A 25,500-nucleotide genomic window follows, 5' to 3' on the forward strand; every position below is an offset into this window, starting at 1 on the left:
TTTGTGCCTGTCATATTTGTAACAAATATTTGTTACATATACACAATTATACATGCATATATATGGAAATAAATATATATATTAATTTAGCTAGCGAGTTTAGCATAAATCAAATTGTTTTATCAATATATTACCGATTATTTGTACTGTGCACATATGTGTAGATACAGTATATATTGAGTTATTTACTACAGATACTATTTTTATGTTGTGTGAAAACTTGAAGAAAAGTAGACAAATGCAGTTTTTGTTAGAAACAATTTATTGTCATTTCAGTCAATAAGCAAACAGTACATCTAAAAAAAAAAAAAAAGAATTCACTGCAGTTTTGGCACTACACTATACATCAGTGAGGTACTAAATGCTTCAATGCTGTGACTGATTTCAAGTCATCAGGGGAAAACATAAGCAAACCAGAACTTTTGTTTTGCTGGGTTTTAGAAAAAGAAAACGGTAAATGATACTGAGGATAAGAGGGAAGAGGTCACAATTATGGACAGGCAGTTTGGTTAGATTCTTGCACCGAGATACATGAAATGCTAATCAAACTGTGCTCAGGTCCTCACAGCAAACGTGTCACACAGCACAGCAGCGGGGAGTTAGCCCTCTCCCTTCCTTTGCACGAGCAGATGAGAACAGACGTCTTGAAGTTCCACCACCTACTTGCTCTCAGAAATTATTCCGACGAAAAAAGTTAGCACTTCAAAAAGAAAAAGGTGAAATAAATAAATAAATATGTTTGTGCATATTTGCTACACAATGATATATACATACATGATGCATATAATCATATATAGATCAAACAGCCACACAAACATTGTGTGTTGCAGGTTCAAGTCTCACCTAAAGAGACCATTCTTCGATAGTCAATTCTCTGTAGCTTGCAACAAACGCTTCACTATTGAACGATAGTAAAGAGTGTGTCCTACACTGGACATCGTGTTGGCTCAGAGTTGATTCTCGGGATATAATCCTGAGAAATGTGTGGGACACCAGTCTTCAAGCATCCCATAAACACGCCCACACGCATATACATCCGTGCACATGCACACAAACAAACAAACCAAAAAAGGGGGGGGGGGAAATGCTGTACAGTAATGTTACAAACTGCAGGTCACTCATCCCTGCAATGATTGATCCTTAAATATTAAGTATAGTAGAAATGTAAAGGAGCTAAATACATAAATACACACATCTTATCAATCATTCTGTGCACCACAACTCAGTTTACTCGTGTGCCAGACTTTACCCTGGGTTCCACTGTCTTTGTCTTCAGTCAAGAACTGGAGCCGTGGTCCCCATGCAGGCTTGAGTCTGTACAGTCAGTCGTCCCACTCGGACACAAGTGAGACACAGGCAAACAGAACTGTAGAGAGGTGGCTCCAGGAGTTGTCTCCTATCCTCTCTGGGATGATCCCTTCAGCAGTGTCATTCGATGGTCTTCAGTGATGATTCATGTTTAATATCTTTTGGGTGTGCTTGTGAACACGTTCGGTGAAATGTATTTCTGGAGAACGGTGTCACGTGTCAATGCTTTACAGGGTTTTAGGCATAGTAACAGGGGGAGACCAGCAGGTCGGTCAGGACGAGCAGCTGGTCGTCTGTGAACTGCTGCTTATGCTGCTGCCAGTTGTCATGGTGAGTCCGTCTGAAGTTTGACAGAGTTTTCTTCACAGTCATCTGAGGAACAACAACACACGTTATTTTCTCATTTCTTATTCAGGGAAAACACGATAAGAGCGAGCCGACTAAAAATGAGGCCAACAGCAACAATGCAAGGTGGTTAATAGGTGACTAGGCATACTTCAATGGGTTGTGTGTCATTGAGGTGAGCGCTGAGGTCCATCAAGAGCTGCGGCATCCAGGTGGGCACATCGTACGGGCTGGACAGAATACAAGCACTCAACCCGAGAACACCAGCATGGCGCCGCACCAGGTCTACACAAATACAACCGGAGGGATCAAACTAAAATGAGACAACAGCATAGTGAAAGCATCATCGCATATTATTGGGTAGTTCATTCTAAATTAGTTATTTACCGGCAGAGGGTATAGTGTCCACGATAGATCCGAGCTCCCTCTTCCTCTTCTTAGGCAGGGAAGTCTTGCAGAGGGCCTCAAAATGTACCTGCATGGGGGCGTCCATGGACAGGAAATTGCACTGAAGGAAGCCACTGAGTGTAGTGGCAGCCATTTCTCTCACCTGGGAAACAAAGGCAGATAAATGAGATGGGGAAGTTGAGGTTCACAGTGTATGGCGTTGTTACAGTACAGTATTGGTCACAACACACATTACAATGGCCCAAATGAATACACAGATTAACAATCAAAGCCTTGTTTAAAACAAATGAATTCAGTCAAAAGAAACACTGGAGTGCTTATATTTTGAAACGGGTACAGGAAGTATATATTTATGTCTGTGACATAATCGACAGATAAACATTGCTCGCGGTTCACAGCAAAATAGAAAGCGAAAATTATCTGTCAGTATTAATGTCCATCTGTTGAATTTATATCACAAACATAAATGTTTGCAACACTTCCTTTATCCGTTTCAAAATGAAAGCACTCCAGCTTCCCCGTTGACTGAATCCATTCATTTGTTTAAAAAAGTGTGAGCTAAGATGGTTTGTAGCACATTTAATAGTTCTATTCTCTGTTCAATACTTTAAATGGGTTTTATCCAGATCTTTGAGAAACATTCTCCAGTGGAAAGGCCTCGGATTAAATACGACCACTGGTGCACATAGGTTACAGCCTTTTTTTTCTTAAAAGAAACCACACTCCTCATGAGTCAAGCTCTGTTTTGTGTGATATAGCTTACTCAGTGATATAATAAAAGAAAGGGATTAGTATGCATTAGATGTGTTTTGGTGTATTTTTCCTAATAAAGTCATAATAATAATAAGTGCCATATAGCCTATAAACCAGGCTTAGGTTAATTTAAGAGGCCAAACAAAAAATGGCTACTTCCATCCATCCCCCACTTCTCCTTTGTCTCCACTCCATCCCCTCTCCCTCTCATCCTCTTTCAATCTGAACGTTATCTCCATAGCAACAGATTACTGCAGCCTGTGGTTTCCATAGCAACAGCTAGAGGACTGGAGGGGTGGGGATGAGTGTAGAGCCAGGAGGAGAGTGCTGAATCACTACAGTGAAGCTGAAAGACAGCGAGAGTGCCTGCTAGCATAAACAAGTACTGGGCCATAGCTTGGTGATTATTATATAATCAGACTGCCACGTGTTTGTTCATGTCTCCAACTGTGTACCAGTTACTGTCTGTGCCAGGCCGATCGAATGTTTCATCTCTTAGCGTCAACATTTCTCATGATTTTTAACATTGAGCTGCTGTGAATGAATGCTCGCAGTTTACCTCAAGCTGCTCGTCCTCCAGCAGTTGTATCACGAGCGACCGCACGTCGTTTACCGCTTTCTGGTCACTCATGAAGGTGAACAGGTTGTAAAAAACCATGATCTGGAGGTATGTTAGCACCGTGTAGCGGGCGTGCCAGGAGCTGCTGCCAGCAATCTGCAACAGAACAACAGACATAACCCACATAAAAAGCAGACACTGAGCATGAATTTGACAAAAGGAATACAACAAGGCCAGGATGAGCATTTATGTGATAATAATGTCAAAATCTGAGTTTGTGAACATGAAGGCTATTGAAAGCCTTCTCTGCATATGTCATCAATCCACAGCTTCTGTTCAGATCAGTTCTTGATCAACCTTCCATACAATCTTGGATATGTGTCTTTATTTTAATGTGAAATTACATTTGTTATCATATTGCTACCAGTAGTGCAAAAAGAAGATGTAGCCTAATGGGAATTCTCTACAGCACTCTTACATTTTTATTTCCCAGGGGAATTTGTATGACACAAAACTTACAGTAGATAATGACACAATATTTAATGTGACTGAATAATTTAAGAATGATTCGTGAGCAAGTCAAATTCTTTTTTGATCTTTTTTCTTATGATCTCAAGCGTTGAAAGATGAGGTTGTGCCCACTCGTGTGATACAGGTGAGAAGTGGAATAACAGCCCCAGTGGCCAGATGACTCACCTCCTGCAGAGCACTGAGGACCATGGGGATCTGGTCCGGATAGAGGAGTCCCTGAGACATCAGAGACAGGCAGGTCTTTGCATCCCTCTTCAGCTCATCGTAACTGTCATCATTCTCAACTGGAGCAATCTGGAGCAGAGGAAGGAGATGGGTGAATGTGTGGGCTGGCGTCATTGTTGAGTACACGTCAAGAGGAAACAATTTAAAGCGGGTAGCGACAATACTAGTTGCTATGAATGAATGATTGAATGAGTGTTTCACCTTGAAAAGCAGGGGAAGCAGCCGCAGCTGTTCCGGCACAGCAGTGGAGAAGGAGCGACCAGCACTTGCAATCAGCCACTTCAGCACTGCAGAAGTTTTGAAGACAGGTGTATTTTATTTTCATCTTATTTGAAATTATTTCCTGCTTAAAATAAATTCCCAATTCTAACTCGTATTATTTGTGACAGTTGAGTTAACATTGATAGGCTCTCCACCCACCTGTCTTAAGAAGCTTGATGGCTTGCGTCCTCTCATCCTGCACCCCCACCTCGTTCTCCTCCATCACGTGGTTCTGGATCTCCTCGTCGCCCTCATTTAGAGGCTTCAGCTGCAACAAAATCCGCTCGGTGAAGTCAGAGATGCGCGGAGACGTGGTCGGCTGGGTGTGCGGCAAGTTCACATCAATCATGAAGATGTACGTGAGTACGCTGGAAGGAGGCCAAACCAGAGAGCATAAGTTAAGAAACAAAAACCACAGAAATCCTTTTATAAAGTTACTGATATCAAATGATACATACGCATTCGCTCGGGGTGTAAAGGACAATAACTCACCTGCCGATTCGCTCTCGTACATTCTTGTAGACCTGTGTGAGTTTGGGCTCCAGGTATTGTAACAACCTGTGAAGGAGCTCTGGAACCCGCCACTCCTGCTGAGCCAGGCCTCCCTGCAGCACGTACAGACGGCTGGAAAGGAAAAGGACGCAAAATCATCAGAGGAAGTCAGTCACCTCAAAATCCGCTTGATGCAGCATCCTTTCTACTCACCAGGCATCCACAAAGGAGCCACCCTCGCCATTTACTGGAGACTCCATTAGCAACTCAAACAGCCAGTAAAGCTTGCGTGGGTCTCTGCTCTCCTGTAAAAGCCAGAAGAGTCATATGGAAAAAAGCATGATGGAGACATGTTTAGGAAAATGGAAGGATGAAAACAAGATGAATATAAGGAAACAATGAGGCTTACACAGGCTGTGGCGATGCAGGTTCCCCAGTCAGCGTAAGTTTCTATTGTGATGTTTGTGAGGGCGATGCGGAGAAGTGGACACAACACCTCCCAAAGATTCTCCACCTGTAAACACAGCAGAAGTTTGCATCCTGGTTTGTCTGTACTTATCGAGGATTGAGGGTCTAGAAGGACATTCTTCATCAGCTTGCAACAGGGGAGTTTCAAATTCATACCTTTGCGTAGCTCCAGTGCTTGCAGCCTCTGATCAGCCCGGAGATGATCTCCGCAACACAACGCTGTTTGCTCTCGTGGGTGTCTGCCACCAGGCGCTCCATGTGTGGCTGCAGCACTGGCAGAAAGGCATCGTTGAAGTTGCGGAACAATCCCTAGAAGGGCAGGAGAAGGGAAGAAGTTATTTATTTATTTTATTTGGCTGACTTTAGTGTTTTTAGTTACACATGAGAGTTTTCTGGGGAAATCTCACCTTGAACAAACAGAACCTGCGAGGGCTGAACTTGTCCTTGCCCTTACGGTCCTCAAGGGACAGAAACTCAATAAACTGGTTGATGAATACTGGGTCTGAGAAATGGTCAAAGATGATCTGCTCCCTCTGTTAAAAAGGACATGAAAACGTTTTTTACTATCTATAGTTAATATTATTTTCTATTACTGAAGGTGTACATTTTTTCCTAGGCGGTGTGTATGATATTAATGCACAAACCTCTGTCATCTCATCTCTGGACAGATTCTGTTTGGGTTGTTCCTTCATTGGTGCATACATCATTAATTTTCTAGAGAACAAAAATGGACCAATGGTAAATAAAAACAATATTTTAAGGCAAATCATGGATATATCAAGGCAATGAAAGATAGTTATGTGAAAAAATTAAGTAAGGGATGAGAAATACAGGTGTTATTGAAATGAGTACTTTGGCCAGGAGTGGTATCCCCAGTGAGTCTTTTCCACAAACACAGTCTGATCCCAGTCCTTCTGTGTGCGTGGCAGACTGCTGCTGTTATACTGGAGCCACTGGTTGTCCACACGGTCTCCTGCTACTTCATCACTGAGCTCCTTCACTCCACCTAGCAGAGATAAGTCAAGACTTTTTAGATCTAGAATTAAAAATGAGACACAAACGCTCACGTTTAATCACAAAAACACAAGAGAAAACAAAGTTGTGATGCTTACAAAGCTCAGAGGGGCTGACAGGGACTTTCTTGTGGGGTCTCTTTATTTGTTTCATGATCCCTGCTACGGCTGATATCGCCACCTAATGGAGAAAATACGACATTTCAAACAAAATGTCTACAGGAAAGACTGGAAGGCATCCTGACACACGTTTGATAGCACTACTACTGCATGCGTCGTAAATTGTGAATGACAGACCTTGCGGACGTAGAGGGAGTCATGGTTGAGGCTTTTAACAAAGAACATTACAGCAGGTGGTGGGAGTTGGTGGTCGTCTCTCAGCAGCAATGACAAGAAGCCAATTGAAATGTGTTCAAACTTCCAAGGCCTACAACAATAAACAAAGCAGGTGTTACAGATGATAATATATATATATATATACACATACATACATATGGGTGTACGTGTATATACGTGCATAAACATGTACAAACGTCATTTGATGACAACACTTAATAAACTTACATGTTGCTGTTGCTGTTGCTGAGGCAGTCCAGCAGATCACCAATGAGGTGTTTGTATTTCCTTCAAAAAAGGTAAGATTATTATTTCATATTTTTGTAACATTTATATGCCAACAATTCTATTGTTGATGCTTTATTGGCATCAAATATCAAGAGTAGGAGTATTTATCTTGCTCACATTACACTTGCAGAGTAAACACATCATCTTGACTTGGCTATGTTGGCATTTTGAAGTGTTTTATGCATAATGTTGAAAAATAATATTAACGAGAGACTCAATGTTACATGATTTCAGGTAAAGCCTTCAAAGTAGTTGTTCAAAAGGATGAATTAGTATTCAAGTGATCTTTTTGGTCTTCGGTGAGGTGATGAGTCTTTGTTTTGTTGCTGGTGTGAACTTACTCAACAGACTCAGAGTTCTTGAGTTCCTGCCTCTTTACACCCTCTGCCGTTTCTTCCTCTGAAGGGACGGGGTCCTCGGGAAGAGGATTTCCAGCGATCATAATTTGTTTGGCCACAACACAGCTCTCAGCAGGGATCTAAAGCAATGGGAAAGATTAAATATACATATCAGAACTGATTGTAGGAGGAAACCTAAAGCAAGCATCATTGGGAGAGAGTTATTGTTACAATAATAGGACAAGATGTTCAGGACTCCTCCACCAAGTCACTGTACAAACTGATGTGGTTTTCAAACAAATAACTTAACTGAAAAGACAATAAGCACTGGGCATTACCCAATAAACATTTATAAACTCATTTATAGGCTGTATTTTTGTTAACACTATGATGTATTATTGTTTATTATAAATTGTGATTATGTTTTTTATCATTGACATATTTTTATTAAATGTGTCCTTTACAGATATGTTAACTGTCCCTTTGTAATATTGAATAATGTTTCTTTAACTCTTTTAGATACAATTTGTATTTGTGAGGTTTATAGTGTCAGTGTCAGCCAAACCTTTCCCATAGTACTCGTAAAAATCTTACAGCAGAGAGATGAAGTGCTATTATGAAATTAATGCAACACCTATATGATTAATTATTGAGATTGAGATATCGTACATCAAATCTTATGACGGCAGATATCACTATCGTCTTGATTGTATGATCGATTTGTGTATTTGTTTTGTGTGTTATTCTCACAGAAAAGTCCATGCCGATAGTCTCATACTGCCGATGGATTTTGTCTGCAAGGTCGTCAAAGAGCCGCACAATGGAGGGCTTCTCCAGAGACATGGCTGTGCTAAGGCCAGAGCGCACGATGGCAGGCCACGTCAGCGTAATGCATTCCCAGTCGTGCAGGTTGGCCAGGCACACCCCGCTGTGATTCCCCAGAAGACAGTACAAGGCACCCTGGAGACAAACAAAGGAAATATGAGAAAATTAGAAATGTAAATTCCTTATTATGAAAATGTGAATCCTTATTTGAGTGGTTTTTTTTTTTTTTAAATGGTACAGAGTGAGGGTACTGTCATACTTTGAACTGTTGCTGTGTTACACTGCTGTTGTCCGGGTTGAGAAACTCAAGGACGTGGGGGATTTGATCTCTGCAGCAGAAGTTATAGGTTCCGAGTGCAGTGAACAAGACGTTCTGAGCTCTGCTGCGAACCTGGAAGCAAATAAAACATCTTTGTTCAGGTGAAAGTCAAATAGTCTGTTTAATCTATAATGTGTAACAAATAATCTGGGATTATATGTAAAAGAAATGCACAGAAAGCAAATGAATAAATAAATAGGGTAGACACACTGACAATGCCTTGATAAGATGTAGACAGATGTCCTGAAGAACTCACCTGACTGTAGGTGCTTGTGGAAAGCCTCAACAGATCTCTCATCAGCTCCTGGTGGATGCTCCTGTACTGACATCCTTCCACAGTCAGCTTTCTCAGCTGAAATAAAAAATACAGAGTTAAAACAGTGAAATACATTGATATCCAACAATATAACTTATCTATTAAGGACTTACCTCATGCTGGAGCATGACTCTGTCTATTAGCAGAGCTCTGATGTGCTGCTTTCTGCCGTGAAGCTGCAAATACAAAAAGCATTACACTTTCTGTTGTCGGTCAGTTTAAACATAAGTTGTAACATCAGCATCATTGATGTGCATTATCTGAGCCTTGAGGGAGACACTGAAAGGTTTCGGAATCCCTCTGAAAAAATTCAAATATAACAACAGTACAATGAAATGACAGATTTCTCACTCTGTTTTCCATTGATTTCTTCACAAGGTTGAAGCTCTTCCAGCGGGAGTCAAACTCGTGTTTGTGAGAACCTTTGAAGTGCAACAGGTCGCTGATAATCTGAAAGGTAACAGACAAAAATACTTAATCATCTTAGGTGATAGGATCAATACATCATCGAATGGCAATTGGATAAGACTAAGACTTGAGTTATTCAAGAAACCAGATGTGAGTCCAATAAAATCAGTTATAGACTGTGGCTGCACAACTTCCCACAGCACAGAACGTATACACAGCTCTCTACTGTGGCTTTCCAAATAGTATCATGTGAGTGTAGGTTTTGCTTAAAGGATTTGTAATACACTGGTATAAATCAGCAAATGCGGGTTAAACTTGTGATAAACAGTAACAGTTTTTCTTCTGAATTTTCTGAATCCTGATATTATGCTGCATTTTATTCAACACAAACGAATAAGTGGATTAGAAGTATACAGGTCATTAGTTTACTGCTTGCCCACCTTGATGATGGAGAAAAGTGACTTGGTGTCATCCTCAGAGTGCTCCAGGATGTATTCTGAAAGAAGAGGTAAAGAGAGTTAAAGTTGTTTATGTGAATGAGGCTTAAATAGAGATCACAAGACTGAGACAGTCAAGTGTATAAATGAGCTAACACTTACTCAGCAGCAGTCTCATTACACTACAGATAGCATCTCTGTAGTTCTCTCTGGATGCATCTGCAGGTGGAGATAATATTACAGTGTAAGATTATACAACAAAAAACACTCATTTCTCAGATCTATTGTGAGCAAAACGTTTATCATCCCACATATATACGTACCATACTCAATTCCTGTGTAGAGGACGGTCTCATCTAGATTCACCATGCTGTGGACCCTGGACAGAAAAAAGCAGGTTTGAAACCAGTTTAACTACTGAACATCTGAATTTAAGTCTGAAAACAAATGTTGTGGACATACAAAGCAATGATAATACAGTTACATTATTTAAAAGTGATTTTTTTTCTTGTTTTAATTCAAATGTGCAAATCCATTGGAGTTCAAGCTATGTGGGTGTTTCTACAGAGTATACTTTATTATTAAATGTAAAACTCAGCATAACCACTGAGTATTTTCTCTAACGGTCACATTAACTAACTTATGTTAACCCGCCTTTATCTGTTCAGGACATAGTGTGTTAATGTGAATGCAGCTGCTCACAGTTCAGGGATGGGCTCTCCTTTCAGTGGAGGCATCAGAGTCCCAGCACCCAGCATGCAGTGCTGAACAATGGTCAGACTTTGCAGAACATCATCTCTGAAAATCACAAAACAAACAACTATCAAATATACAGAATAAATACATTACAGAGCCAAACAAAAGTCTAAAGCTTGTGGCATCATTGAGAATCAAAAAACATATTTCTGAAAAAACTCAGAGCAGCAGTCAATTGTTCCTCCTTACCTGCTCACGTCCTTTTCACCCTGTGCAAATCTCTGAAGGCGCTGAAGTTCCGGCTGGAGGATCAGGTCCAGTAAATAAAACGCAAAAGATGTCTCCTCAACACTGGGCACGTGCCACCGGATGTCCAAATTCCACAGATCCCCAGGCCGACCCCAGTCCTACATAGGATAAAAAAAACAAAACAATGGACAAAACTTTATTAAGATTATTGAGTTTTGTAGAAACAAATTGGCTTACCTGACACAACTTGACAGATGATATCCACGATAAATGTGTCAGTAAAAACCGATCTGGTTCAGGTCACATTTGTATGTGGACATATACCCAATAGGAACGGAATATCTGACCATTCAGATGGTAAGAAGAAAAAAGCATGGGCATTTCCAGTACTTACTGATAAGCATTCACATATTACTGTTTCTTGGTTTTTACTAAAAGTTATTCAAATTAATCATTCTTTACAAAACTGGCTTTCTATTTGAGTGTCTACTGGCTGAAAGAGAGGGAATGAGTTCTAAAGTGGCTAGCCATACACTCCATCATTTAATTGAAAAGATATAAATATACGCATACAACATCAATTACAGAGCACTTAAAGACCGACGTTACCCATAATAGATTTCCAGGGGCCTGCACTGCAGCTGGAAACCGAGGAAACCACAACTGAGATCCTCATCTCATTATCAAGGAAGTCACTTAGTTTATTTCGTACTTAAACTTCACTACAATTAAATAATCAATCAATCAATCAATCAATCAATCAATATTTGTACCTTGATGGGGAGGTAGTCCTTGATTGGTTGGTGGAAGCCTCCTGGCATGCTGCAGTACTCTGTGGGGTAGATGAGGACAGTAGATCGAAGGATGTGGTGAAGCAGGTTGCAGGCCAGAGTGTAGCCCTGCTTACACTTGAGGTGCAGTGTCAACTGCAAAATCTGGACCAGGTCAGACCGATAGGGCAGGATCTTGTCACCGTCCACACGGGACACCTATATGGCATAAGGCAAGAAGGGGAAGACATATTGTTTCAATACAGAATTCTAGATGGGAGGTATTGGCAAATATTGAAACGTAAAAGTTAGGGTTAGTTAATCATGAGTAGTCTAAATCACCTCAGACAGAAGCTGGAGATTCCACAACAACTCCTTGTCAAGCTCCTCCTCATTCAACACTTCCTCATCTGTAATAAGTACACATTTCCGTCAGGCAAATGACAAAAACTCAGAAGAAAACAAAAGTCATCCAAATCGAAAACCTCCTCTTATAGAAATGCTTATTCTTGTGTGGCGATCACTTACTGACAGCGATTTGGTTTATGGCATTGCAGCAGTGTGGCACAAACATCTTGAGAGACTCTGCAGGGTTACACTGAAGACAGAAACACAGCAAGGATGAAGATAGTAAACAAATACGCTACAAGTCGTTGATGCTTGGGGTCTAGATGAAAAGTCTGAGTGGACAAGACTGACCTTTGATGCAGCTCTGCACATGTCAGCCACCATTCTCCCAGCTACACGTGTCTCAAAGATGTTGGTGGTTGCAAAGTTGAACACTTTTACCAGAGCCACCTGTTAAAATAACGTGACAAATGTGTAAATGTGTATCCATAGACATATGAATGAGAGAATGAACATGTGAAATGAGATAAGGGCGTGAAGCTGAATCTTAACCTTGAAGATGTCCAAAGAACACTGAGTGAGGATGGTACTAAAGGTGGAGGACAGGCCGAGTTCTACTAGACTCTCCAAGTGAGTCATTTTCTCCGTTTCTGTTTCCTCTCGAGTTTGTTCCAGAGTGCTGCTGTCGATCAGGGCAAAACATCTGGACAGATACAAAAAACAAGTTACCAAAAACAAGATATAAGATATTAAGATTTTCTTAAATTCAAATATCAAATAGAGAAACTTAAGTTTTTACAGCTTGATCAATATATAAATCTATTTCTATGCTATGAAACAATATGTAAAATGCTGTAACTCATCCAAATCCATTCATTTCCCAACTATGTACGTAAGTCAAGAACAACTTATATCCATGCGTGTTCTAAAAAACAGCTCCACCGAGTGACACTTTTGCTGTCTACTGACTCTTTAACAAAACATATCAGAGTTTTTATTGCGTTTGTTATTTTGAATCATACAGATGTAAGTTCCCCTTGATCACGAATTTTAAGTGTGAAAACCACAGGATGCAAAAGAAATGTTCTAATCTTGTCTGCTTGGGCTCATGGGGGTTGATTAGAAGCTGATTACATTTCTGTGCATTTTGCATTAGTTCACAATGTTAATTGCGATTAACCAGTTATCCCAGTCCTTGAACACACACACAGAACTTTCTGACAGACCTACCGATATGGTTGAGCCCACTAGAATTTGTCCTAGTGTTCCCAATTGCTAATACACAACTGCATGAACAAACTGTCTGATCTTTGTGTTTATAAAAGGCCGACGCCGTGGTGCCTTTTTAGAGTGGCCGCATTTTTACACTGTGATGTCACAGGGATTTCCACAAGGATATGGAGCCAGTCAGTGGGAAAAACACAATACATTTAAGTATTATGATTTAGCCGCGAGGATAGCACTCTGATGTTTAACCAGCAGCCAGCACTTATGGAAAGCTTTGCAGTATCTTCCTATAAGCTTTTATGTAAAAAAAGACGGCAGCATCTGAGAAGAAGACAGAATGTAGCTACACACCCTTAGCCTACATGTACACTGTACAGTTTCATACAGCTGCTGGGCTCACTTACTCTGGCCCCTTCACACCTCCTCCCCTCAGACCAACGTGTACACTGATCTCAAACATGGCCTCTGTGGAATTTAATTGATTCATAGTGACTGAGAACTTTAATCCCTGTCATTGGGTTCACAACTGCGTTACTGAAAGCAACTGCTGCAGATGAGTGAGGGGTCTCTTGATGCAGACAGTGTTTTTCATCATAACTCCACGTACCTGTCCATGAACAGAAGCACAAAGTCTTCAAACTCAGCTGAGGCCGAGCACATCTCTCTTTCCACCTGAAAATCATGAGAAAGAATAAAAAAAAAGAAGCTATATGCACAGATCATCAAATACCACACTAGTTATGAGAAGGGGAGAAAAATAGCATCTGATCACCTCTGTTAAGTCGGTTCTTTCATGTAGGGCAGATGAACAGTCCACCAAAGGCACAAGAGTCACAAATGTAGCAATAAACTGGAATGTGATCTGTGGGGATATGAATAATGTTAATGTCTGATGCACAAATTTTAACCATTTTATCGTCACCAAAAATACAGTGGGGATCGAAGAGTGGAGCGCACCATGCACTTGCTGAAATCATTTGGGTCGACGCCAGGCAGAGCCCTCATGAGCAGGGGCAGCATGTGAGTGGGCCCCTCAGGAAAGCGCTGCCCACCTGACACCAGGCTCCGTGCCACACCAATCATGCAGCTCAGAGTGGCCGTCAGCTGGTGGGGCTCTGTTAGAGTCTCCAGAGCTGGGTATGTTCTATAGCAGAAACAGGGAACAATCAGCCATTGTCTTAACTTCAAAATGTGCTTCTCTCAACTAAAGCAGAAAACTAGCAACAGAGCTCCAGATTCTTTAGAAGCAGAACTTTGAAGAAGCTTCAGTGCAGACTTACCTCTCCAGCACAGGAGGAATGACTAGCTCAGGCCTCATTAGAGCCAGGTTTTGCAGGGCCTGGGCTGCATCAAGGCTGCCCGTCTTGCTGAACATGGCCAGCAGAACCGGCTGCATCATGCTCTCCACAAAGTTTGTGATATCCTCCTCTGTGAGCTTGTGGCTCTCTGGTATCGGTGTTAACCACGAGGGCTTTCTGTAGCGCTCTCTGTGCAGCCGCCGTACTACGCTGGCCGGGAGACGCTGGAGCAGTTTCATGAGCTTCATCTGCACATGAGGGCAGAGGGACAGAGCGACAGATACATGACAAGGGGGTGACAGACAGGTGGACAGTGTACGTCCATTTAGTCTGGACAAATGGAGATGTGGAGGTTGTCGTATGGCGAATATGTGGAGACACACATGACATAAACATAAGACCACAAACCAGTTCACTGTGAATACAGCTTTGTCTGCTTGTATGAACATGTATCTGCAAATCACCTCAGTACAGTCCAATCTCTTGATTGACATTAAATCAGACAAAGAACACTCATTTTGTGAAAGCGACTAAATTAATATGGAAACCAATAATCTGACTATTGACCTTATTCTGAATAAGACATTTTGTTTATGGTGTTTACATGATTTGCTAATAGAATATTCCATTCATATTCCCTTTTACATGGTACACAACATAGTCTGATTATGACTTGCGTAAAAATTTAATCCTTCAACTTGTTTACATTGAAACCCAGGGCATGTGTAATTAAGCAGTTGGTAATATTGTATGTTGATATCACAAAATGCTGTGAAAACTCCAACATATAGGTTTTATTGTGATTAAGACGTATACATGCCTACATAATGCAACTAAAGTCAGAATACTCCACATGTCGTCATTTAATTTTTGCTTATCAATAATATGGCATGAGCCTTCTTGTTTACCCACATTACATTGGGACATAACCACAGTAGCACTATTTACCCTCAGTCGATTGCAAAACATTGTTTACATGTAACAAAAACTGGATGATGATCATCTCACGTGTTTTGAAGCAACAGCCGAGAATACACACAACTCCATCCCCCCTGCCAAAAATAAAGGTTTGTGCATGTGGTATTACAGATCTAGTACATGAGGTTCCTCAAAGCAGAAAGGCATGTGGCTTGGTTCCCAGTGACCTTTTTAGTGTCACAGCCTCCTCACTCACATGCCACTTTTGAACTACATACTGATGTTAACCCAGACAGCCAACGAGATACAGGAAGCTTCCAAGAAAAACGATGACAAGTCACTACGCCCTCGGTCATTGTTAAATGCTGCTGCCATGTGTACTGTTAAACCACATTAACACGATGCTGGAATTATAGTTGGAACAATCTGGGTGAATGATGTACTGGGGTCTACCTTTTTAATTTTAGCTGTTAATGATAATTCTCATGTTCCTCCCACTCAAATGTTTTTTCTACAGAAAGTTTATATTTTTTAATATTTATATACGAAAGAAAATCAGACGCTACACCCACTGATCATGAAATAAAATTGTTGACGCTTTCTTTGAATTGAACTCCAGAGAATCAAATTCACAATGAACCAATTTACACAGTACGTTTTTCATTTCAACAGTCACCTATCTGAAGTAGAAAGTGACTCACCAACCAGCGACCATGGTTTGATGGGTGGAAGAAGGATGTTATACTGTTGAAAAGGCCACTGAGCTGTGCTTGGGTCTGCTTGCTGGGTCCTCCCTGAAAATGACACAACAGACTTTACTTAAACAAACTTTCCAAAGTTTTTTGAAATTATTTACAAACATGTAAAATGAAAAATGAACTAACTAGGAGGGATGAGACCCAAAGCACCACATGGCCGATGTCGTAGGCATTAGTGACATATCGTGAAACCATCATCTGACTGGTTCCCACAGGGAGATTCAAACTCCTCAAAATTCTTGTGAAAATCTAGAGAGAAAAAAAAAGGGGGGGAAAGTTATATTCAATGTCTTAATACTAGATTATTTTTAAACGGTTCACAAGCACATGACATTTAATTGCTTAACAGGTAGAAGATCCTATTTATGTTTATCTGTAACACATAATGGTGTTGACAAAGAGCAAAGATCTAAACAGTCACAAACATGATGCAAGTCACTGCCGCATTACTGACCCTGAGCAAGTTTAACAAGGAAACATGATACTTTGTTTCTCTGACAGGCAGCCATCATCATGAAATACACACCAAGAGCCGAAATCACGAAGGTTAAGCCCCACATGAGAGCATGTGCTGCAAACCTCAAAACAAGCAAGTATGAAATTGTGTCATATGTACTGGAGAGTGGGGGGTTTCAGTAAAAGGAGGGCAACAAACCTTAGGGATATAAGGGTCCCAGTCAATGTAGCCAATGTTGTCATAAGCCAAGCGGGCAAACAGACTGACCAGATGCTGCAAAGAAGTAGGACAACATGTCACACAGTGAACACAGCACTGGGAAGTGTACTTCGAAATATGAACAAACATTCTTTGATCTACTCACCACTTCCCAGCTTGGGAGATTTTGCACAGAAACCCATAAACTGATCATTTCATCAAACCACAACCTGTCAACGAATGATATGGTTAGAAAAGCAGACGACAAGCTTACTAAATAGATACAGTACATGTTTCAATTCACAGACATCAGGGGTGGGAATTTTTTTATTTATTTTTTTATCATCAACACTGTTCACTGGGCTTAAGTACGCCTGTTTATTACAAAAACATAATTTGTAATAATTCCTTGGCTATACAGAGTTATATATTTGGTCTATATTTGTCTATGGGCAAGTATATTAATGTCCATGTTTACTCTAAAGCAGTGGTCACCAACCTTTTCGAGCCCAAGCGTAAGCCGAGATCTACCACCCTGATATCTTCCAAAAAACCCACTTAGGAGGGTCATATTGATTATTTTTTGCAATTTCTGTTAAAGGCTGAATGTACAAGTAATAAATATACACAAAGAAGGGCAGTTGTGCAACTTTTTCTATTCAATGCACAATATTCTAATTAATATCAATTCATATTTACAATCCACAATATGTAGCTTCTCAGTTCCACATCATGTTCTGCAGAGGAGCTGCTACTGCAGCACAACGTTTTTACATATAGGCTTTGATTTGAATATGGCCACAAATATGATTATTGCCTTGTATGAAAGAAGTCCCTTGTACTCAAATAAATACCAGTACTACACAGTATGATGCCGTGCATTTTCGCTCCCGCAAATATTTCACAATAAAAAAACCTTTTTAAACAAGGGAATGGATTCCATTAACAGAAACGCTGGAGTGCTTTTATTGTGAAAAGGCATACAGAAAGTGTTGCAACCATTTGTTTGTGACATAAATTCATCAGATAAACATTAAAACTCAGGTAAGATCACTTTCTCTGTTTATTCTGCTGTGAACCACAATGTTTATCTGTTTATGACACAAATGTATTTACAACACTTTCTGAACCCGTTTCAAAGTAAAAGCACTCCAGCGTTTCACTTTCGGAAATCCACTCATTTGTTCCAACGGGGCTTTGATTGTTATCGACAGACCGAAAGATGCGCATCTTCATACCGTTGAGTCCTGACATTTAGTTTAGTACATAAACCAACTTGTTCTTGAATGAAATGCAGTAAATAAACCTGCAGCTCCACCGCCAGTAGCGGACACACAGTGCGTGTGAAAAACAGACAACCGACACACAGCTGATCTGCGGCGCGACGACAGCCAGTGAGTTGGGGGATCGACAGCGAAGACTGGGAGATCGAACGGTAGATCGCGATCGACGGGTTGGCGACCACTGCTCTAAAGTATGCATGGGTCGTGTCCAGCATTACCGCTGCTAACTGCCTCTCATCATAAGTTACATTGGCTTTAAGATCTCAAAAGTACAGTAAAGTCATCGTCATGATCACTTGCTTTGTTGCTCTGATCAAAGTTTATGTTATAAAAAAAAAGTGGCTCTGAAAGTATGTGTTTGGTCAACAATCAGCAACACTTCTAAAGCATTAGGTAAGATGTGACATTTAACAGAAGCTCTGGCAGTGTTAAGGGCCCTCACTCGCCACATATTTATACTGTGGTGTAACGGTGTGGGAGAACACGAAAGCCAGACAATTGTGGTAATAAGATTATGTAATGATGATTTTGAAGTGGTAAATGTAGTGTGATTCAGTTAAGAAATCAATGTGTGTTAGGGACTGGTTTGCGTCAGGACCCTTTTATACATATACACATATATATATATGAGGGACTCATTAAGCCCTTCTCATTAATGACATATTTTATACATCTCCAGACTGGAGTACTGGCTTGGATCTCAATCAGACGTAAGAGTGGATGATAGGTTTCTTACTTGAACCCCTTGTCATGCTGCTCTGGCGGCAAGGTCGTGGGTAGGAAGAGCTCAAAGTAGCTGATCGCTCTTTGCATGGTGACATCAAACGGACAAAGGAGTGGTCTCCACTCATCCAGCATCTCCTGAGTGGCAGACTCCGGAAAGTATCTGCATGAACAAAGAGAGGGAATTACATTTTTTTATTTTTTTTATTTAACCAATGGCATGTAAGGAAAGAGGGTTATTAATATCATTCACCAGCTTATGAATGGATATATATGGACACTCGAGGCATCTCAACCAGCAGAGCAGCTTAGAGAGTGCTAAGAAAATGGACAAGCCTCTTAGGTCACATACAAATCACATTCTCACACCTCAGAACACATTCAGATGATCGAGACTAGTAACAACACTCACTGTGAGACTTTAAGAAAAACCTAAGTTACACTCATGTACCGTAAATAGGTGTTAAGACCTTGAATGATGGCTTTAGAGCAACAGTTTCCATTCTTCAAGACAGACAACTGAAATACAGATGAACCAGCAGCTTCTGAAAATTAAATGCTGAGTGAAATGTTCCACAAACAGGAGATTATAAGTCGATAACCAGGCACATTTTTAGCTGTTTGGGTAAATCCTGTGGTTCCACTATGCCCATGGTCCCACGGGGGGATTTTCACGGTTCATTACGTTCTTGTGTAAACCCTGCAGGCTATATCAGGTCACCTAGCCTCCTCAGCAATTCCACATCCACTGGAGGCCTCGATAAAACTGTTACTTCGACTTCCTCCTGCCTCGTTGCTGATCTACAAATCACTCTCCCTTCTTGCCGTAACAGGAAACTCTCGCATAAGACAGAATTAGATGAGATAATAGGATTATCTGCCTAAGTGCAAAGAGAGGGGACGAGTCCGAGTGCTGGCCAAATATATCTGCATGCACCACAAGGGTGAGCAAAATCAGGGACCTGCTGGTGACAGCGGAGCATTGGAATGATAAAGCATAACATTAGCCTTGTTCACCCACTACAGCATCCAACATTTAAACAGAGGGTTTTCCTTCGTGTCGGTTTAGCTTTATGTGACTGTGATTTTCCATGAATCCTTCTTCATGTCAGTAAATCAAGTTAGCAGAGGCAATATTTATAATATAAATGAAATGTCTGACTGATATACTTCTAATTCTAAGCATAAATGTAAAGATAAGACATTGCGAGGGATTCAAAGACAATAAATTTGAAGATGTACTTACTGACGGGAGCTTTTCACAAGTGTTTTCAACACATTTTCCACAGAGCTGGAATAAAAGAAAACAAAAACAATGTCATGAACGTGTCCAAACAGTGGATATATACTGATGTTAGAGTGACAGTTAAACAGCCCTCACACCAATGCAACTTGACTTTGATTGCATGCACACAAAAACTTCTTTACACACCTGACTGGTAAACAGTGGAAAATCAAACTTTAATGTAGTGAGGACATTGTAATAAAACTCTATTAACAGCTTATAATCTGTTTTCTGATAATGGTGACTGATGTCAAAGTGGTTGACCTTCCTGGATGACCTCATGCTAATATACAGATTTATATAACATTACTAGTTTGTCTAATTCTTCCTCCAATGACATTCCACTTAAAACTGAACCACAGCTATGACAGTGGTGGTTTCGGGTTTACTTCTTATGATAAAATGTCTAACACATAACAAACTCCTGAAATGTTTCACAACACATACAGACTGCAAACGCAGGACTATGGTGACATAAAGCTTGAGACCAATATAACCACAGCTTTTGAGCTCTGACTCACAATCCCACCTCTCTGCTCGCATGCAAACTCAAGCCATGCCTTGTTGGAAATGCCCTGCCAATCCCACTCAACAACAACTGGTTATATAGCTCCACATCATTCAAGTCTTTTTGTAGCCAACACACTCCACATTTATTACTCCAACAATGTATGAATCACGGGTGACACTCTGCAAGATAATATGCAGCTAAATATAACAACATACATATAAATGCAGTTTTACTCCAATGTTTCAACAGGAAGCCCACAACACACAGGCCACAGACCAAGGTCAAACTCATGCACAGCAAAATCTAGCAACAACAACAAGAGCTAGTCAAACCCGAGTGTCCCTTAACAAACTGCTCAGGGACTCGGGAAGAAGGAACCCCAGACAACACTCTATGACCTTTGTATCTGCATTGAAGTGAACCCTCACGTTCACCTAAACACATTCCGGGAGGGGAGGTAACGTGACAGGAGACAGCCCTCCTCCGTGACTCCTGAAAACGCTGTGTAGCGGTGCAGGGGTATTTAAAATCAGCACGAGCAAAGAGGAGGAATATGTAACAGCAAACATTCCCCTGAACATGAGCCAAACAGATTATAGTTGAGAGATAATTAATGTAAATGCTAATGCCACTGCTAAGCTTGTGGAGTAATGAATGTTACATAATGTTTTATAAATATCATGAACTGTATCATCTGCTAACATGGTCGTCAAGATTTGTTTTCCTATATTGCTGCCATGTAATCCACTATAGCTGAAATACAGGGAAATACACCATGAAAGATTAGAATACCCCTGAAAAATATGAAAGAAACTACACTGTGTGTATTATCACTCGCTCATATTTAACATGGGGGGTAGGAGAAGGGTAGAAACTCTGTTAGCTGCAGTGCGACAGTCTCCAGTATGAGTGAAATGTTAACATTGCTTCAGTCTCCATTTTTTCTTCTGTCACAAGCTGCGTATGGGGTGTCCAGTTTTTGTTTTTCACATGCAATGTAAAAAGAAAAAGAAAGTGCCTCAAACGATGAATTCAAAGTAAAAACACAAAGAGAAGTATTGTCCTTACCACCTCTGAACCAATTTTAGAATTATGTGTTTAGAGGATGAACGAGGCCGTGGGGAACTGAATGTGAAAGGAGACAAAGGCATAAAGAACACATTCAGCATGTGACAAAGTGCCAATCACCCAAAAAATCAAACATATGATGCATCAACTTATACAATTAATTAAGTTGTCAGACTTTTGTGTGCATTGTGGTGATTCTCTGACAGAAACGAGTCATCAATCAGCCAAAGCAGCTTGATTTCATCCTCTGTAACATAAACAAGATGTGCTAACCAGGCATTTTTGTGATGAACATACAATGTTCCCATAGCACCATATTAGAGCACCTCGCACTGCTTGCTAAGACCATCGTAGGGAATATCCAAGGGTGTTGAAAAGACTGAACCAATATTGAAACCTCTGCTAAGTGTAAAGGTCACAGCAAACATTGTACCTTCTTAAAACCACAGTTTTGAAGGGTGTGTGGCAAAAAACACATTCCACTTCTCCAACCACCTGCCCACTTTTGCCAAAGCGATCAGATTCCATTCATTCTAAAGAAACCCTGAAGAGTAACGTATAAGAACTGACTTGAACATTTTTTAACCTTGATTTATAAATGTGACTGAAATATTCTGTTAACAGTTCATTAAAGTAAAGTAAAACAAGTTATAATTTGAATGAAAAGACAGCTAATCCAGATTCAAATGGAAGGGCCTTTGTGTGTTACACTTGATCTGGACCTTTGGGAAAAGCTCAGCAATGTACAGGTCAATATAGTGAGCACAACAAAGTATTGATCCATTGATCAATATCAAATTTAAATATGTTTTAAGTACAGCAATGTACAGGGAAGTACAGCAATACCAAAATGTTTGGTCTGGTTACTACAATATCTTTCCTCTGTAATTAATTTCACTATCTATATAGAAGTTGAATTGCAGGGGCAAAAAAATAAGATGTGAACATATTTAATAAGACCTTAATGGCTACTGAAAGGGGTAAGCATAGGAAAAATAAATTAAAACATCTATATTTCCAAATGTTGCTACTAAATGTTATTTGATCTACCACAAAAATCAGAATATTTCTACAATTCAAAACGTAGAGAAAACACACTCATTCCTGAAAATATCAAAAGCCTTTCCTAATTTCTATTTTAAGTGTAAATTGAAAACGTATATTGATAGAAAACAGCAACAACAACGAACAGAGGCATACTTGGGGAACCAGTTGAGGCCCAGATGCTCTGTTTTCGAGAAAAGAATCCGGTCGTGGAGCTCGTACAGTGGTCTCCATGGCAGCTCAAGGTCCTCCCTTGACAGCAGTTCCCTTTTCCTGTTGGTTGAAATTGAATTTACATAAAGATCATGGCTCATACAACTTAACACAATGTAAAAGATGCAGATCTCAACGTATAGTCTGTCGTGGGTTTTCAGGATTTGTTTTAAAACCATGTACCTTGAATATTGAGAAAACAATGCCCACTAAATAATATATTTTACTGTGAAATTTAAATTATGAATAAGTTACATGTGTAACTAACAAGTTTAAAGTTTAAACTAACAATTTCTTAGCACTTAAATGGCCCTTACTTATAGCACTTTGTAGTTTGGCTTTCTTGATTCTTGTTGTTCTGGGTTTGTACCCTCATGGTTGAATGCACTTATTGTAAGTTGCTTTGGATAAAAGCGTCAGCTAAATGAAATGTAATGTAATGTAATGTGTACAAGGTGTTGGGTTAAACAGATGGGGCCCATTCTTACTTGAGGAGGTTGATAAGAAGCCGAGCAAGGCCCTGCATCATGCTGATCTCCAGTCCGGGGATCGTCACTAGCTCGTAGAGCAACTTGATAAACAGTACATGGTCTTCTTTGCTGAACTTCCGTCCATACAGCCTCATGTACCTAAATAAGAAATAAAGATTTAGGGATCATTGGTCCAGTTTAGACAGGTATAGTAAACAGTGAGAGCACCTGTGAGCCGCATGGACAACGCAAGCTCGAGGTGCTTATATTTTCTCGTGCAAAAGAAAGGGAATATTATAACTAACACTGACATCGAACAATAAAGAGTGAGAGCACAGGCTCATTTATTTTACACCAGTAAAGCTCTAAAAGCTTAATTGGGACCTTTCAAATTGCCCATTATAAAAGGTCTGTATTACTGTTCAAATGTCAAATTACCAGCGAACAGAATCTGGGTCACCCCCACAGTAAACTTTCCATCTCTCTGAGCCGGCTATGACTCACTCTTGGACCGGCCAGTGTGCCAGCATTGGGGACTGAAACGGATTAAAGACAGCCCGGCAACCGAGTACAACAACATGAAACAGCACTCTGTCATATCGCACTGTCAATTTGAAGGTATTTCTACAGGTGGCATGTGACATGTTACTAAATAACTCAAGCAGGAATATAAAGGGTGTGAAATGTAATGCTGGGACTTGTTGTGTTAGGTAAGACTTGGTTAATCTGATTGTCATTCAACTTTGTAACAGTGCATATCAGGAGCTGGGTGTGAATGGGAATCCTCTGAAACCAGTCTTCATGCGTAACTGCTTTGAAACGTGTTTGTTTTTTATCTGGAGATATCAATCTAGATATCCGTTGGAGAGTTGTCAGCTGGCCAGAACACGAGGAGAGCAGCAATGTCAATGACCTGCTGCTGGTGTGCATCACACCGCCTGGGTCAAGTCGTGTGGTTAACAGTCTGTGGCCGCTATTACGAAACTGCCACCGTCCCGAATCAGACACACTGGGCTGTCTGTAGCCTCACAACAACACAATAAACTGCAGGGCAACACATGCTTTCACCACCGACGGATAGGATCAGAGCCAGTCATTCACCAGACTGAGTTCAAGCGTCAGCGTTGCCCAACACAGAACATGAGATAGACAGAGAGATGTTTGTATGACTGGGGGATAATAATAATTTTTAAAAAAAAGATGCTAATGTCATGCTACCACGGCAGAGATTAGTGCTACTTACGTGGAAAGTTTCCTCGTCCAGAACAGCACCCCGGGCCATATCTCTCTGAGCAGAACCGCTCGGCTCAAGTTTCCCTTGATTTTGCTCAGAATCAAATTGGATTCCGCGTCGAGTCTGTCCGCGTACGGCAGAAGTTTGTTGTATACGATGTCTTTTTGAGGAGCGAACCCCAGCGTGTCCGACTCAGCCTTCTTCATGTTGCCAACCCCCAGCCGACTAGCCTCGCCGAGCTAGCGCAATACTCTCAACTGTTTGACTTCGCACAGAGCTCCCGGCGCAGGGTTGTTATGCTAACGTGACAGCTAATGTAGCCAGCTAGCGACTTCCGAGCTAACGGACGAACCGCGACAGTTGCTCTGGCCCGAGCACACACTCACACTCGCACACACACACACACACAAACAAACACACGCTAAGTTGGGAGATTCACAAGTTAGGTAACACGCTAGCTAGCCGCCTAGCTTAAGTTGAGTCAGCTTCTTTTGCCGGAAAACGCGAACATTACCGGCGTCATCTTTTCAGAAATGGCGAGACTGACGGAAAACACGGGTGTATCGGGAGAAAGCGTCGGCACTCGCACTCCTCTCTTTCGGCTAACGTTATCCTAACACTCCCCCCGTGATGATCCGCTAACGGGCTAGCTACAGTTAGCTCCCTACTACGAAATCACAGTCATATCCCAAGGACTGTCGACGTCGACTGATCCGTCCAACTACGGCAGAGCAGACTGCAGACGACACCCAGCTACCGGCCAGAACACACATACGTCACGTCCGGGTCCACTGGCCTGTGTGTGTGTGTGTGTGTGTGTGTGTGTGTGTGTGTGTGTGTGTGTGTGTGTGTGTGTGTGTGTGTGTGTGTGTGTGTGTGTGTGTGTGTGTGTGTGTGTGTGTGTGTGTGTGTGTGGGAACTCCAATCCCCAGCATGCCCCTCTCCATTCATGCTTTTTATAAATGTTTACCCTCTGGCCACTGAACAAGGAAGACCTGAAATCCACTTAGCACGTGTCCTCGGATGTCTTTCCCACTGCTGCTCGTTCAGGCCAAAAGAACAACCCGTTTATTACCGTGTGAAAACAACCCATGGGGAAATACAGATAGCAAGCATTTTT

General features: G+C 41.0%; 1 protein-coding gene across 3 annotated transcripts; it reads right to left on the minus strand.

Moving 5' to 3' along the window:
- Nucleotides 1-241: 241 nt before the first annotated feature.
- Nucleotides 242-25,149, minus strand: psme4a (proteasome activator subunit 4a). Of its 3 annotated transcripts, XM_035171684.2 has the most exons (47): nt 24,390-25,149; nt 23,165-23,305; nt 22,620-22,736; nt 21,420-21,476; nt 19,802-19,846; nt 18,569-18,718; nt 16,716-16,779; nt 16,550-16,624; nt 16,021-16,143; nt 15,838-15,930; nt 14,201-14,466; nt 13,878-14,064; nt 13,693-13,782; nt 13,528-13,592; nt 12,246-12,396; nt 12,045-12,143; nt 11,874-11,943; nt 11,688-11,755; nt 11,349-11,564; nt 10,576-10,733; nt 10,333-10,428; nt 9,954-10,009; nt 9,793-9,849; nt 9,634-9,689; nt 9,137-9,235; nt 8,899-8,961; nt 8,726-8,821; nt 8,410-8,541; nt 8,076-8,285; nt 7,329-7,465; nt 6,928-6,987; nt 6,661-6,790; nt 6,463-6,544; nt 6,203-6,356; nt 5,995-6,064; nt 5,758-5,883; nt 5,507-5,659; nt 5,292-5,396; nt 5,096-5,187; nt 4,883-5,014; nt 4,550-4,758; nt 4,331-4,416; nt 4,070-4,198; nt 3,374-3,529; nt 2,041-2,203; nt 1,805-1,938; nt 242-1,680 (listed from the first exon to the last, which is right to left on the minus strand). In XM_035171684.2, exons 1-47 carry the CDS (start codon nt 24,584-24,586, stop codon nt 1,546-1,548), a joined length of 5,550 nt encoding a protein of 1,849 aa, XP_035027575.2. In that variant the 5' UTR covers nt 24,587-25,149; the 3' UTR covers nt 242-1,545. The 3 variants fall into 3 exon arrangements, with proteins under 3 accessions (XP_035027575.2, XP_035027576.2, XP_035027578.2); XM_035171685.2 differs by lacking the exon at nt 21,420-21,476; XM_035171687.2 differs by lacking the exons at nt 21,420-21,476; nt 22,620-22,736; nt 23,165-23,305; nt 24,390-25,149 and adding an exon at nt 18,809-18,873 and having other exon boundaries at nt 19,802-21,411.
- Between the last annotated feature and the right edge of the window lie 351 nt (nt 25,150-25,500).

The sequence above is a fragment of the Hippoglossus stenolepis genome, chromosome 12, assembly GCF_022539355.2.
Source record: "Hippoglossus stenolepis isolate QCI-W04-F060 chromosome 12, HSTE1.2, whole genome shotgun sequence".
Classification (NCBI taxonomy): Eukaryota; Metazoa; Chordata; class Actinopteri; order Pleuronectiformes; family Pleuronectidae; genus Hippoglossus; species Hippoglossus stenolepis.